Source organism: Engystomops pustulosus, chromosome 4 (assembly GCF_040894005.1).
Source record: "Engystomops pustulosus chromosome 4, aEngPut4.maternal, whole genome shotgun sequence".
Taxonomy (NCBI): Eukaryota; Metazoa; Chordata; class Amphibia; order Anura; family Leptodactylidae; genus Engystomops; species Engystomops pustulosus.
In genome coordinates, this window is record NC_092414.1 from 13533232 (window position 1) to 13550187 (window position 16956).

Consider the following 16956-nt stretch of genomic DNA (forward strand, 5'->3'; position numbering starts at 1 on the left):
TTGGCGAGATCTCCTGTGCCAGCCCTACCCACGTCTTAGAGGTCTCACCATGGAAAAAGTCAAGGACCCGGGAATAGGCTGCTGATAAATAGTAGAAGCGACAGTCTGGTATCTCAATTCCAATGTCTTTGGGGCATGTCAGGATCCTGGGGTGACCGGTGGACGAGATGAAGGGCCCGAAGCATTTTCGACCTTCTTCCAGAAGGAGAGGGGTATGAAGATCAGGATGGCCTGTACAAGATAGAGCAGTCGTGGCAACAGGGTCATCTTGAGGATGTTAAATTGCCCTAACCAGGAAAATTCTTTCTTTTTCCAGGTGGCTAGATCTGTCTAAAATCTGGTCAGTAGAGGAGCATTGTCGCCAAATAGCTTGGATAAGTCTTCGCAGATTTTGATCCCTAGGTATTTAATGCCTCTTTGGGACCAAACGAAAAGAAATCCTGACATCAAAGGAGGCGGGTCGGCGGAAGGGAGTGAGATATTGAGGGCTTCAGATTTGGTCATGTTGACCTTGAAGTTCAACCAACGGCCAAACTTGTCCAGCTCAGTCATTAAAACGGGAAGGGAAGAGTGGGGGTCTGTTAGGTGGATCAGTAGGTTGTCCGCAAAAGGCTGAACATTTGTACTCCGTCCCGGCAACCTGGACCCCTCTAATGTCTGGGTTGTTCTGATTCGCTGCCAGGAGGTGCTCCATCACCAAAACGTATACGAGTGGGGATAGGGGGCAACCTTGGAGGGAGCCATTGTGGATGGGGAACAAATCAGTGAGGCTGCCATTAATTTTAAGAGTGGCAGAGGGATTGCGATAGAGGCAGAGGATTTGGGCTGTGAAGTTCGGGCCTAAACCTATGTTGGAGAGGGTCTGTCTAAGGGAGAGTCAAGATATTCTATCGAAAGCCTTTTCGGCATCTAGGGAGAGAATCATTGTGGGTTTTTGGTGTGATTGGGCATACTGCATTATGTCCAGGGTTTTTAGAATGTTTTCTCGGCCCTCTTTGCCCGGCATGAATCCCACCTGGTCCCTGTTGAAGAGGGCCAGCAATAGGGGGTTGAGTGTTTTAGCTAGGAGCTTTGCAAAAATCTTTAGGTCTACATTAAGTAGAGAGATGGGACGGTAGTTGGAACACAATTGTGGGTCTTTTACCGGGCTTGGGAATGACAACAACATGAGCAGATGTGGATTGTGCCAAGAAGGAACAGTCAGGGGAGACTGAATTAAAGGCCTTAAAAAGTATTGGGTTCAGTTCTTGCAAGAAATGTTCAAAGAATTTGCATCTGAATCTGTCTGGGTTTTTACCGCCCTTTAGGTTCTTGACCACCTGAGCAAATTCCGATGGGGTGACAGGCTCCTCCAAATCAGCTATGAAGTTTACCGGTGGGGTGGTGAATGGTGACATAGGGGGTAGGAGGGAGTGACCAGGGGTCGGGTCTTGGGATTCAGTGGGTAGGTTGGGTAAGCGCTGTGTACAATTAGAGAAAGGTGTCCACTATCTCTGGGGTGGTATGGACCACTTTATTCTGGTGGATTTACTGCAGGGAATAAAAGAATGTGCTATGCGACTCCTGAGGGCTTTAGCGGTCGTACTCATAAAATTTGCTACGACACACTTGCAACATTCTCCCATAGGCTTTCTCTAGTAGGCGCTTAACCGCTAGCCTAGCCGCCTGGAGGTCACGTAGAATTGGGGTGGATAGAGCTTGTTTGTGTCTTAGCTCCAAAGAGGCGACCCGCTCCAGTTCTGTCCGTAGCATGTGGGCTTTTTCTTGCTTAATGCGAGCACCATGTGTGATAAAAACCTGACGTATGTATCCCTTAAGGGTTTCCCATTGCGTTAGTGCAGGAGAATAGTACAGCCACGACACAAAAGGTTTGTGTGCGACACATATGTGGTGCAGGCACTTCTTAAAGAAAGTGCAAAGTCCGACAAAAACCTGTCGCACGTCCCAGTAAATGTGCCCCCTGTTAAAACCATTTCCCCCTGCGTCCCTGTGCCATTCTGTCCACCACGCACCATACCACTATGGGCACCCTCGTTTAACATCAGCCAGGGACGGACACGGAGGAATCCCCAGGAGGCAGTGACGTCTTATCTGCGGAATACCCCCTTACCCAATGTAGGATCTTCAAGGCGAACCAAGGCGTTCGTCTTCCAAGGGACCCATGCCTACCCAAAGCCAGGTCCTACATGAACATGTGGTCTTCAACTGCCAGAAAGAGGTCAAATAGCTTTAACTTCAAAAACTCTATACTCACCTCCGGCTTCTCTCCGCGGCTCCTTCTTCTCCTCTTCCTGCCTGTATGTACACTTCACCTTCTTCTTCCCGGTGCATGTAAGTGCATTGTCTTGCGACATAATTCGAATCTTAAATCCTGCGCTCAGTCCAAATCAGTCGGATCGTCCGACGGCACGGCCCCTGATTTCTGTTCCATGAATGCCAGTGCAGCTGCGGCAAAATCTGATCGCGTGCAACACAATCCACAGTTAAATACCTGTCACAGCGGCTCAAACCCCGAAAACTCTGATGAAAGTGCAGCAGCGGACCCTTAGTAAATAAGCCACAATAACTTGTGTTTCCATTTTATATGTATTTCAGTTTCTGATGAAGGTCATGTAATAAGACCGAAACGTTATTTTTTTTGGTTTGCATTCCTGTTTCAAATTGAACCCAATCAAAAAAGAAAAATTGCATGATCCCGAGTGCCAAGTATTTCCTTTCTAGCAGTAGACATTACACTAATATCTCCTTATATGCGTTGACAGAAACACCAAATCCCCTTATTATTTTTATTATCATAGAGCAGCATTAATTCCATGGCGCTGTACAATCAGTAAGGGGTTCACATACATTACATTAAGACTAGAACAAATGCAAATACAAGACTTAAGAGATCTGGGAGGAGGACCGTGCCCAGGAGGGCTCACAATTTATATATGGTTAAAAAGGTAGGTTTTCAGGTTGTGTTCGAAGGTTTGGAAGGTGGGGGACATTATAACACATTTTGGTAGAGTATTCCAGAGTATGGGGGAAGCACGGGAGAAGTCCTGGATACGGTTGTGAGAAGAGCGGATGGTAATAGAGTGAAGATGAAATGCGGGGTCGCAGATGGGGGGAACCTGCATCATTTTGGAGTTCAATATTACTCAGGGACATTTTGCTGCAATTGACTAGTATATTTTTAGGGGCGCAGTGTGGAGATGCCAGATGGGGCAAATTTAGCAGCAATAAATCTAAGCCAGAAGTTATCTTGTTGTCCTGAACGCAAAAAAAAAGAAAAAAATTGTTAAATGTCACTTCTACCAGTGTCTCATCATTAGTATGGTCACTGGATGACCTTCTAGGGTGTGTGCTATGTATGTAATATGGCGGATGCTGGCAAACTGTCGTTTGCACTGGAATTGAAGGGTTCATCAAATTTGTCTGCATGTAGCCCCGAAATTTGTGATCACAGTATATCTGTTACAGATGATCTATGGCAGCTAAAGCTGGGGACATAGGTATTGGACAATCCTATCCCAGGTTTTTGTGGCTCTCTTCCTGGTAACAGCCTTAAGCTAATGGCGATGTGCTGGTGTAAGTATGTGCTGTAGCTTATACAGGGCCAGGGTACCCCTGCTGTCCACTGCCGAAGAGCCTGAAAATCCAGCTGATACTTGTGCCCCTAAGTCCATGGCTGTCCGTTGTGGTTGGAGTGAAGACATCTGCCGGTGGAAACTCTACCTGACTGATTATAGGACATAGGATGGTAAGTGTATGAGTGAGTAGTAACAGAATGTCCATACTGTGTCTGTCAATTACATCTTATTCATTAAACGCACAGAATTTTAAGCAAAGAAATTGGAAATGTACTGGAATTCTCTGAAGCAGAATAAGGACAGAGCTCAACGTCATAAAGGATTTATATAACATTTTCTATAAAGTTATAAGAAATCAGCCATTTTATCAGCCATGACAGGAAAAAGAGTCAATCATCAACTCAAGTATACAGGTGCACCCAGAGAGGGATCAGCAGGTAGCTACACAGCCGATCACCCACCATGTGATCTAGTCATAGGATCCATCATATATAACCCATCTATTCATCCCATTGGTTGAATCACGCACCAATTAGCAGCCTGTGGATGATTTCTCAGGTTATGATGGTTTCTCCCACTTCCTGCCTCCCCCTAATATCTTTATAAAACCTTCCCATACCCATAATGCAGCATGAAGGGGCTCGGTGAAGGTGGTGGTGAAGGTGTGTAAGTGTCTGATGGGGTCACACAGCTTATAGAAGGACAACTCCCCCGCCTCATAATCCAGACAGATCCGGACTCCATTACTGGAGATATTGTGAGGTATCTGGATCCCTTCACTGTCATGTATCACATAATACTCATTATTATACATCCACAAACCCCAGGACTTGTTATTATCTCCAATGAATGACTGATTTTCCCTCCTGTCTATACTGGGATAACACATCCCGACCCTCCAATTCCCTGAATTACTGATTTCCACATCCCAGTAATGTCGTCCTGAGGTAAATCTCCGGCTGCTCATCACCTGAGGATAATACTGGAATCTCTCTGCTGTTTCTGGACGATTCTGCTTCTCTTGTGTCCTGGTTGCAGTTTTCAGGTCGTCTGATATATGGAGATTATTATGAGCCGTGTTTACATCCAGTAATATGTCTCCAGGACCCTCCACATAGATCCCGCTCCTTATACCTGATATTATGTCACATAATGTGTGTAATGTGTCTGAGATCACAGTCACATCCAGATCATCTACATCATGGCGCTGGTTATCATGTCCCCCTGTGTCCTCATCACCTCCCCCCTCCTCAGGATCACACAAGTCACCTGTGTCTGGTTCCTGTAACACAGTCAGTGGATCAGTCATGTTACACAGCTCCTCAATGTGCCCCATCTTCCTGGACAGCTCGTCCTTCTGTATCTCCAGCTTCTGGATCAGAGCAGACAGTGAGAGGGACTTTTCCTTCTCCTGCCTGGAGATGTCACTCAGGACCCTCTTCTCCAGGTCGTCCAGGCATATCCTGATGTCTATAAACAGGGCAGTGACTCTCTTGGATTCTCTAGATGGTTTTTTTTTAGTTTTTCTCCAGTTCTCCTCCAGGCTCTGGACTCTTTCCTCAGTCTCCTCTCTCTTTGAGAACAGTTTCTGAAAAATATTTCTCAGTTCCTTCTTCTTATTATCAGAGGCCTCATCCAGTATCTCCACCTGGTGCCCCCGATGTTCTCCATCCAGCCTGCAGGACACACAGATACATGTAGCATCCTCTGTGCAGTAATATTCCAGGACCTTCTTATGGACAGAACATTTCCGGTTCTCCAGGGAAGTGCTGGGGTCAGATAAGACGTGCTCTGGTGACTTGCTGTGGACTTTCAGGTGTTTATCACACAGAGAAGCCTCACAATGTAGACAGGACCTCACAGCAGGTACAGGAGAGTCCACACAGTAAGTGCAGAAGATCCCGGTTTCTCTCGGTGTTGGTTTAGTAGTCTGTAAATTCTCATTTTTCTTACGCGGAGCAAATTTCCTCAACATTGCTGGTTTCTCCTGAAACTCCTATTCTGGACAGGAATAAAGAGGAAGAGAAAAAGAAAACTCCAACACTTATTAATAAGCTCAGAAATCAGAGGTCGGGTTTATACCTGTGTACAAAGGTTACAAGGATGAACTCTACAAAATCAGTCACTGTTATCCTATGAATAGACTCTTGCAAGAATCATAAAATTCTGTATTCTATATAGTCGATATTCCCTTGACTGGGAGGTAGTAAACTTGCACACAAATTTCCCAATAAGGCACTTTAAACAGACCCGTAATATTAAAAGTTATAAACTCTACCAAAACATCCCCACAAGAATAAAAAGGCAATGAGGCTTCCTGTTGGGTGTAAAAAGGTCACAGCTATTTATTTTAACATTTTAACAAATCTCCAAAACTTAAACGGCACTGTTAGATGTTCATTCTTGGTGCCAAACCGGCCAACACTGTGTCTTCCGGGCAAATCTCGATCAATATCTCCACATCTCCACAAATCTCTTCCTTTTTACCGCAAACTGTGACTTCGCATTATGTAATACAAAAAGAGTTATCAAAAACACAAAACAAGTAAACCGTAGGGAGAGAGGGAGGGACAGCTTCACCGGTGGCGCGGGCAAGAAGAAGTAGCTCGCCCAGGCCCCCAGCTTATAAACCCAAGGGGAGGGGAGAACAAAAGAGAAGGGGAGGAGAACCCAACAACAGAGCACTAACGCCCATTAAAGTGCTAACGCAGCAAACACATTGGGGGTAATTTACTAAGGGTCCGATTTGCGTTTACCCGACTTGTTACCCGAATATTCCCGATTTGCTGTGATTTTCCCTGAATTGCCCCGGGTTTTTGGCGCACGTGATCGGATTGTGGTGCATCGGCGCCAACATGCACGCGATGGAAATCGGGGGGCGTGGCCGAACGATAACCCGACGGATTCGGAAAAACCGACGCATTTAAAAAAAAAAAAGTGTTGCGGGACACGCGCTTACCTGCACCAGTTATAGGATGGTGCATTCCAGCAGACCTCGGCAGATTTCAGCACAGCAGTGACATCTGGTGGACATCGGAGGAACTACCTTAGTGAATTGCCGGAAGACCCGAATCCACCGCAGAGAACGCGCCGCTGGATCACAAATGGACCGGGTAAGTAAATCTGCCCCATTGAGTGCAATTCCTGGACACCCCCAGTCAGAGGGCACCCTCCATAGTCAGTCAGGGGTACCCTGCAGGTGCATACAATGTGCTCATATACTGGATCAGCAGTATCACAGGGTTTGTAGGCTCCCATTGAATCCCAGTCAAAAGCTGAAGGTTTTGCCCTTAAAGGACATCTACCACCAGGATGGAGGATTGTACACCCAGCACACTGACATACTGGTGAGTGCCCCCTCGGGCAGGATCCACTTTTCTTTAAGCTTCTTATGTCCTTGTTTTTAAGAATAAAAGGCTTTAAAAATTATGCAAATTAGCCTGAGGGGCTCCTGGCACCATTAAATATTTGACTTTCTGCATACATGTTACAAATTACAGACATGATACCCAAAGGGACTGGCATTTTGATTTCCGGAACATTTCCATGTGAAATCTTGGATGCTGTCCTTGAAGAGACATGTCTCTTCATAGGTCTATATCTTCAAATCACTCTGTCTTCCCAATTCAGGACAAGGTACGCCAGTTCCCTGTCCATCTTTTTGGAAAACCGAGGTGAATTTGAGGAAGGGGTAGTGGTCCTCAGGGGGAAATTCAATGCGGCCCTATATACAACTTTAGATGTCTCATCTGGGGTCTCTCAACTTTCATGCTCGTCCATACACTATAACTGATGCACATTACACAACCATAGACTGGTTGATCTCTGGCAACTGCACATACTGTACTTTTTACTCACCTCTCCATTTAGATATGTTCTTCATCAAGCATTAGCATCTTCCGGCTCTCTGGGGCTTGGGGATTGACAGATTGTTCTCTTACCACGCCCTTACTACTGTCGCCGTCTTGTTGTCAGTCCCTATCCCTTGGCAGTGACAATCGAGCCTTAAGCCCTTGCTACTTGATGATGCACTTGCTTTGGCAAGTGTCAAATCGGATGTTCATTACCCACTTCACTCGCTGCCCTGATGACATTTCCGACCCCTAAATGGCATTAAAGGTCCATAAGATTTTGACCTCTGGGAACTCTTATGTGTAACAGCTCAAAAAGGAAAAGGCAGCCAAAATCATGTCCTCACTTGGGCTCTTCAGAGGCTTAGAAACACACATGCCCGGTTAGAGTGTCCGAGAGTTTAAGATGCTGCTACTAGACAAATCCAAAAATACTCAAAGTCAAAGTGCCGTAGATTCTTCTACAGATCTTCAACAAGAGCAGGGAGGGGCCTGGCAAGAGCCCTTCAGGCTCAGAGATCCATTACCAATGTTTCCATGATAATGACTTCCTCCAGTAATCGGGTCTCCCTACCGAGGACATTGCAGTGGCGTTCAGTTGTTACACTCTACTCAGTTCATTGGTCTAATCGTGACACTTCATGACAAGATTTAAGCTCTCCGGTTTGGAAATATTTTGCGAGCTCTGGTCTCCCCATGCTCCGAAACATTACATTCCTTGAATCCCTGGTATCCGCGTCATCAGCTAAAGAACTGCCCACAGCTATTATGACCTCCAACAGGGAGGCCACTGGACCAGATTGATTAGCGGGGAACTTGTCCTATAACATGTTGACGCCTTCTGAGCTTATATCCTGTATCATAGTATATAAGGCCGGAAAAAGACGTAAGTCCGTCAAGTCCAACCTTGGTCCTTCCAAAGTAAAGCCCTTGCAAAGTGTCCCACCTACAGACCCATTTCACTCCTTCACATAGACATTAAATTATGTGCCATGATACTGTCAATCTGCCTCATGCCGTTAGTCATCTAAATGATACACCCTGATCAGACCTTCTTGGTCGCGAGGTCAAAGATAACAACACAAGGGCCATAAGCCTGATTCACCACGCCCGTACTAACTATCTTTAGCACCATTGTCTAGGGATACCAAGAAGGCATTTGATAGGGTCTGTTAGAATATAGAGCCATAGAGAGCAGAAGAAGAATGAAGAAATCAGGCGATACCTTTTTGAGGCTGAGTTTATTTGATGATGGAGCTTTGGAGAATACTAGTTCTTGCATGTTATGCATGAAACCAAAAAAATTCACACGATTTTATACACACCCGGCCCAACCTTATTAGTCCTGTCAAGGAATACTCTCATTGGCCAAATCTGAAGCATCTACAATGTCTCTACCTCATGCAGAGAAGAAATGCCTGGCTGATTCGTTCCCCTTTCGATGGTCTACTGAGGCTCTCTCATATTTGGGCACAAGTGTTCATTGTCCTGTAACGTCCCAGCCAATCGCTGCTGTTTATTCACATGAGACTGTTGAGGCCAGTGATTGGCTCATCAGTCTTTTGCATTATGAATGTGATGTTGTCACTTCCAGTGTGATGGGGGCTATAAGCACCGGTGCTGGAACCGGGACATCTGCAGGGAAGTGAATATATATTATTAGCTACTTTACCAATTGTGAACTTCAACCATGATAAACGCTCCGATCCCATTGGCTCTGTAGTCTGTAATGGCTAATTACAATGTAAGGAAAAGTTCTATGGTACAATCCTGGAATCTATCGCACAATCTTTACAGCCCGTCCCCACAACCTCTCTTTATCTTCTTAGATTATATATTTATGCTCAGATTTCCTTGTATCGTTCTTTTTTCCCATTTCTCTCTATTCACATTTGACTACTTATCACACTGTGTCACATATATGGCACGATCCTGGGATCTCCTTCCATATATCATTGACGTCTATTTTCTTTGTGTTTCCTTATTGCATATTCCTCTCATCCTCGCGAGATATTTGCATTATCCTTTGCCCTTAGTAATATTTTATCTTCACATAAGTTATATGACGCTGTTTTTACTATATCATAAAAAGTCCAGAGTGCAAAAAGATTCATCAACCACCAGCCAGAGGTGTAACTTGTACCTGCAGGACCCAAATGTAAAATCTGTAATAGCCCCGTCCCCCAACTGTAATGTATTGTGTATAGCAGTGGCCTCCTAATATGGGGAAGAGACACCATATGGGTCCCCAAACAGACCTGGGCCCAGGTGCCACCGGTTGTACCAATTCATATATCCCGAAAAGTTCATTGAGCCAGTAAAAAGCCCAAATTCAGAGAGCTATATACATGTATACCCTATTACAAATTCAAGACCATCACTTAACTAAAAATTTTCTACTGATTTGTAGCTCCCCAGTCTTCGATACGTTCCATACAGTGCGGAGACTTATACAACCGGTTTTACACATTCAGATTTTATGGCTGCTCCTTGTTCCATGTTCCTCTGCTGTTGGTCACCTCTTCATTCCTTGCCCCACAAATAGTTTTTTCACCATGGTTACTATTCAGTACGCTGAGTTGGCCATTCCGGGACGAGGTGTATGTCTTAGTCACACAAGCTCACGGATACTCAGGACTCCCGATGCCAAGTTGTTTCCGGCACTCAGACAACAAAAGCAGAAGTCCAGCTCTATTTTCTGTGTAGTGGTCAGCCACGGAAATGTAGTTTTTTAGTTAGTGGTCGGCCACAGAGAAGGAGGTATTATTCAATGGGGCCAAAAGAAGAAAACCTTATAAAGTGTGGGTGGATTCAGGAAAGCGGGCATCAACATGAAGGTCAATGGCAGGTCAATGGCATGACCCTAGGGTGCAAGGGGGGCCATGGCAGTCCAATCAACTCACCCACTATAACAATTTCAGGATGCATTACCATTGGGTCATGGGGAGTGGGCAGTCTTGTTCCTGATTGTTGTGGGTCTCCTGCTTTGAAGAAGGAGAACACCTCCCTGATTATCGCACCTGGTAACAGTCTCGATGAGGCTAATGTGTTGGGGCTTATACATGTCCAGAGCCACCTTTCTGCCCACTGGCTTTAAACCAGGAAATTACAGATGATATATGTGCCCCCTCAATGGCTATCCTGGGTGAAGACCTCTACCTGACAGGTCAAAGATCATAGGTTAGTGTCCGTATAATTGTATACCATTGCACCATTGTTAGTGAGCGTATATGTGTAATTGTGTTTAGCTAAGTTGGGGGCAAAAGGACGTCCCTTATTTCTATCAATCTGATGCAGTGGTCTGCACCTCAATGGTTTGTACATAGGGAGTGTTTTATATGTTTATGTCATTTTATATGTTGTGTGAATATATATATATCTTCAGATTCTCCATAGATTCTCATGTGGGTCATAATGACGGGATCCTGCGCCTTCAGCTCTGCTGCCTTGATCTTCCACCTTCCATCATACCTGGTGGTAGCAGCAGGAAGCCCACAAGGATTATATCAGGTGGCTCCTCTAAGTACTAGGCCCCGGAACCTTAAATGGAGAAAGTCGTATAAAAATGAAAGGTTACTCAGGTGTATATCAGGTGTATATGTCCCAAAAAGAATTAGGTTTACAGAAAGGAACATGACTGAGTATGTATTCCCTTATTACATCCTATCCAGTAGTGGACTGTAATAGAGCTGGTTTGGGTGGAAGCCCAGAGCCAAAGCCTTTTAAGGGGCACATGGACGTGTCTCTGCCGGCTGTTACAGCAGAGAGAAGACAGAAGAGGAACCGCCGTGACCGAAGCATCAGGGAGCCGCACTGAGCATCAGGACCACCCGAAGGTGAGTATGTAAGTTTATTTTTTTACGTGCTTGTCAAACTGCAGGCTGGCTATATACAAAAGGGGGCTGGCTGTGTACTTAAGGGGGCTGCCTGGCTGTATACTACATTAATGTGTACTCTGGCCCCATCTTGACAGAAAAAAGAACTGTAAATATTTTTTGATAATTTATTAAACAAGAAAAACAGAGAGATAAGTATTCAGCCCCTAGTGATCAGTATTCGGCCCCTGGTGATAAGTATTCGGCCCCCAGGGATAAGTATTCAGCCCCTGGTGATAAGTATTCAGCCCCCGGTGATAAGTATTCAGCCCCTGGTGATAAGTATTCGGCCCCTGGTGATAAGTATTCGGCCCCTGGTGATAAGTATTCAGCCCCTGGTGATAAGTATTCAGCCCCCGGTGATAAGTATTCAGCCCCTGGTGATAAGTATTCGGCCCCCGGTGATAAGTATCAGCCCCTGGTGATAAGTATTCGGCCCCCGGTGATAAGTATTCAGCCCCCGGTGATAAGTATTCAGCCCTGGTGATAAGTATTCAGCCCCCGGTGATAAGTATCAGCCCCTGGTGATAAGTATTCAGCCCATGGTGATAAGTATTCAGCCCCCGGTGATAAGTATTCAGCCCCTGGTGATAAGTATTCAGCCCCAGCTGTGCAGCCAGAAGTCTTCTTGGGAAGATGCTACAAGTTTCTCACCCCTGGACTTGGGGATCCTCTGCCTCTTCCTTGCAGATCCCCTCCAGTTGCCTCAGGTTGGAAGGTGAACGTTGGTGGTGGCCATTTTCCAGTCTCTCCAGAGATGCTCAACTGGGGTTAGGTCGGGGCTCTGGCTGGGCCAGTCAGGAATGGTCACAGAGATGTTCTCAAGCCTCTGCTGTGTGCTTAGGGTCATCTTCTTGTTGGATGGTGAACCTTTCTCCCAGTCTAAGGTTCAGAGCACTTTGGAATAGGCTTTCATCCAGGATATCTTTGTACTTGATCGCTTTTGTCTATCTTTCAATTACACACAGTGGTCCTGCTCCTCTTTCCCCCCCACACATACCCCTTAGAATTAAATTAAGTTCAATCTTTTATGCAGTAATAGTTGACTTTGTGGAACTGTCTCCCATCCCCCTACTGCATCTGTGGAGCTCAGCCACAATGATCTTGTGGATCTTCTTTATCTCTGTGGATCTTCTACCAAGGTTCTTCTCCCACAATTGCTTAGTTTTGGCTGGATGGACAGGTCGAGGAACAGTTGGGGTCGTGCCAACTTTCTTCCATTTAAGGATCATGAAGGCCACTGTGCTCTTAGGAACCTTGAGTGCTGCAGAAATTCTTTTGTAACCTTGGCTAGATCCATACCAGATCTGTTCTGATCTTCTAACAGTTGCAGTAAAATCTATATTCAAAGAAAGATTTTTCTTACGTTGTTTTATTCTCTTATGCCTATACTGAAAGCTACAGGAGAACACATGAAAAATCTTAATCTCAGAGCACGCTGAGCAAGGAATAACAGGAGTAATAGGAACACAAAGGAAATGAATGCAATGGATAAAATGATGTTCAAAATATTTTTTTACTTAATTGTATATTACAATTGTCTGCAACATTTATACAGCCCAGGGCACATGGTAGCTGTAGTTCTCCCGTGTACATGAGGACACTTACATACACAGATCTGGTGTCCCCTTGTAAATTAGCAAAATAAGACGCTTGGCATAAGGTGATTATTATAAGTTATACAACAATCAGAAATTATCTATCATTTTCCTTCAGCAGCCGGTGGATGATTTCTTAGGTTGTGATGGTTTCTTCCGGGTCCTGACTCCCCCTAATATCTTTATAGAACCTTCCCCTACCCATAATGCAGCATGAAGGGGCTCGGTGAAGGTGGTGGTGAAGGTGTGTAAGTGTCTGATGGGGTCACACAGCTCATAGAAGGACAACTCCCCCGCCTCATAATCCAGACAGATCCGGAATCTATCACTGGAGATATTGTCAGGTAACCGGATCTCATTACTGTCATGTATCACATAATGCTTATTTTTAAATGTCCACAAACCCCAGGACTTGTTATTACCTCCAATACACGACTGATCTCCTCTCCTGTCTATACTGGGATAACACATCCCCACCATCCACATCCCTGATTCACTTATCTCCACTTCCCAGTAATGTCGTCCTGAGGTAAATCTCCGGCTGCTCATCACCTGAGGATAATCCTGGAATCTCTCCGATGTTTCTGGACGCTTCTGGTTCTTTTGTGCCCAAGTTGCAGTTTTCAGGTCATCAGATATATAGACAAAATTAAGAGCCGTGTTTACATCCAGTAAGATGTCTGCAGGCCCCTTCCGGTGTTTATCATACAGAGAAGCCTCACAATGTAGACAGGACCTCACAGCAGGTACAGGAGAGTCCACACAGTAAGAGCAGAAGATCCCGGTTTCTCTCGGTGTTGGTTGAGTAGTCAGAATATTCTCCATGATCTTCAGCAAAGTAAAGTTCCTCATCAGTGCCGGCCGCTCCTGAAACTCTTCTCTACATTCAGGACAGGAATATACTCTAGACCCGTCTTGGGTATTCAGGTGCTGATCAATACAGACCCGGCAGAAGTTGTGTCCACATCTCAGCATTACAGGATCTGTATAAGTGGTCAGACAGATGGAGCAGTCCAGCTCCTCTCTCAGATCAGCAGACGCCATGGCTGACGGAGGAGGAAGAGAGAAACTACAATTCTTACAAATGACACTCAGATACCGGAGATGGAGTTTATACTTGTGTCCACAGGGCGGGCTGAGTAGCTCAGGATCAGTCATTATTAACCTGTTAATAGTTAACCTGTTACATACTAAATCACTTTTCCACTGAACAGCTGTTTTACATCTAAGCGGAGATACAGTACGTATCCTGAGAGAGAGACTCAAACAGAAGGGTTATCCTCCTCACATTATTAAGGATGCCTACCGGAAAACAAATACTCTCACACAGGAGGAATCTCTACCCCCGTCCACAAAATCCTCCTCTACAAATAACGACTGGAACCGCAATTTTCTCATCACATATTCCTCGGATCATAAAATCATTAGGACGGTCCTAGAGAAACACTGGCCGTTCGGCAGAAGGATCCGTATTTGGTAAAAACCCTATCAAAGATGCCCAGACTTCCCAATAGACGAGAGGCCCTACTGTGAAGACACTCCAGGCACCAATAAAGATGCGGACCTCCAAAAGGGACCTAACATCCGGCACGCAACAAACAACTATGTCCCCAACCTTGAAAGACAATTTTAGATGTAACAATTCTCGATGTCTAACCTGTGAAATTATTCAACACAGGACACGGACCTTTACATCATATACAACGACCGAATCATTTGAGATTCAATCCTTCGTTAATTGCTCCTCAGATTTTGTAGTACATCTGTTAGAGTGCCCGGGCCGCACCTCCCAGCCTGTCAGAGAACGAATTAACACACATCGCAGCAAAAACTAAAGCGGTCTACCTGCTACACAGCGTATCCAGGCATTTCATACTCCATCACAATAAAGACTATAGTGTCGCCGGAGCCAGAAGAATTGAACAAATCCCCCCAAAAATCACCCGAATAGACTCAACCAGCTGATAAAAAAGGAAAATTTCTGGATCTACAAGCTCAACACTATGAGCCTTTATGGCCTAAATGAGACCATTGAAAAGATTTGAATATATAGAAACATCTAGCTTCGCATCTTTTCTACCCAAAACTTCGATAACTCCGATTAATAATATAGAGCATACAACCTAAAGATTCCTCCTCTAACCTACCACTTGCAGGACCAGTAAGACCCCTGACATGAACATAAAAAACCAATATAGCATTCACTGTAACAAAGATCCCTTGGTCATCCTAGTTACTCATAAAAGTCAATCCAGAATACTTTAACCACTCCCCCAGACTCCTGTTCTATCTTCACAGTCATCTAAAAAATCTTAGGGTTTCGAGGAATAGTGTTACCGAGCGATATCTTCTACATATCCAATTCTTACTCCAATCACCAACACAGTCAGCTCAGCGGGCGAAACGATGCCCGGCACCATCAGCATAGTGAGCCTAACCAGCCCTCCTTTACAATACATCGGGTAAGACTCCGATTGTCAGCACCACCGGCAACGAGCGGGGCGTGCGCACTAAGCCGGATCCCTGTCCACCTAATGCGCAGGCACGCATCCAAATCGCACTATAAGAACCCAGCCACAGGAAACAGCGGATATTACTAGCGCTGCTGCCGGCCGGTGCGGACACAGGATCTCGTAAATATGAGACATCAGTAACTTCTATGTCAAGCTTTCTTTCTCTCCTTCCCTCAGTATTGAATAAGCTCCCACTTGGAATTTTATGAATTGTGTCTTAAAGGAAATCTACCACCAGGATAAAGAATTGTAAACCAAGTGGTGAGTGACCCCTCTGGCAGGTTCAGCTTTTATTTCAGCTTCTCAGAACCTTGTTTTTACAATAAATAGGTGTCACAAAGTATGCAAATGAGCCTCTGGTGCTCCAGACTCTATAGATGTCAATGGAGCTTGGAGCCCTGAAGACTCATCTGCATAATTTTTAAAACCTCTTTTTCTTAAAAACAAAGACATACGAAGCTACAAGAAGAGCAGCTTCTGCCGAAATGGGCACAAACCAACATGTCAGTGTGCTTGGTTTACAATCCTTCATCCTGGTGGTAAATGTCTTTAAACTCTCTATGAATTTCATGTTAAAGACTAGAGATGAGCGAGCACTAAAATGCTCGGGTACTCGTTATTCGAGACGAACTTTTCCCGATGCTCGAGTGCTCATCTCGAATAACGAGCCCAATTGAAGTCAATGGGAGACTCGAGCATTTTTCAAGGGGACCAAGGCTCTGCACAGGGAAGCTTGGCCAAGCACCTGGGAACCTCAGAAAAGGATGGAAACACCACGGAAATGGACAGGAAACAGCAGGGGCAGCATGCATGGATGCCTCTGAGGCTGCTTAATCGCACCATTATGCCAAAATTATGGGCAACAGCATGGCCATGACAGAGTGACCGAATGAGGCTAGATAGCATCTAAAACATCCAATAATTGACCCTGACACTATAGGGGACTATGCAGAGGCAGCGGCAGCAGCGGCAGGCTAGAGAGTGTCTTGGCAACATACCCCAAATGGACTCAGGCTTAAAACCAATGGGTGGCAGAGAGGAACCAAAGGAGGTGAGCAAGAAGCGCTCAAATAATATTGGTAAATGATAAAAGTTTGCCAGTATATTTTGTGGACTACACAGCAGGGTGGCGACAAAGTTAACAAGTTTGATGTGGAAGCCATGAAAACAACCCAAAATTCTGCCTGACACAGCTCGTTTGATAAGGGGACCATGTATGGAGGCAGTGAACTAGTAGTAGATTAAAGCTGCTGCAGTTAAAACTATGTTAGTTGGATCTTGGGATGGAGCTGGCGCTCCGCTGCCAGGCGAGCTTTCGCCAATCAAAGCCCCTGTCTCTAAGCTACTCCCCCAAAAAGCACTTCTAAGAACCTTTTGTATAAGATCAAGTGTAGTAGCGTTCTTATAAGTTTGGGTTCTGACGGGTGAGGGGAATGTAAACAGATGCGCAAGAAGCGCTGAAATAATATTGGTAAATGATAAAAGTTTGCCAGTATATTTTGTGGATTGCATAGCAGGGTGGCGACAAAGTTAACATGGAAGCC

At 45.2% G+C, this 16956-nt stretch overlaps 1 protein-coding gene across 1 annotated transcript; it reads right to left on the minus strand.

Moving 5' to 3' along the window:
* Positions 1–4128: 4128 nt before the first annotated feature.
* On the minus strand, positions 4129–16169 carry LOC140126090 (E3 ubiquitin-protein ligase TRIM11-like). Its single transcript, XM_072145196.1, has 2 exons — positions 13636–16169; positions 4129–5431 (listed from the first exon to the last, which is right to left on the minus strand). The coding sequence occupies exons 1-2, from the start codon at positions 14055–14057 to the stop codon at positions 4135–4137; spliced, it is 1719 nt and encodes a 572-aa protein (XP_072001297.1). The 5' UTR covers positions 14058–16169; the 3' UTR covers positions 4129–4134.
* Between the last annotated feature and the right edge of the window lie 787 nt (positions 16170–16956).

Bases quoted from the DNA above. Each gene is read 5' to 3' on its own strand.
- LOC140126090 (XM_072145196.1), bottom strand. From the start codon at position 14,057: ATGACTGATCCTGAGCTACTCAGCCCGCCCTGTGGACACAAGTATAAA. The intron at 5,432-13,635 runs GTCCTGTCTACA...ACCTGCTGTGAG, and splicing joins TCTCCTGTACCTGCTGTGAG to GTCCTGTCTACATTGTGAGG.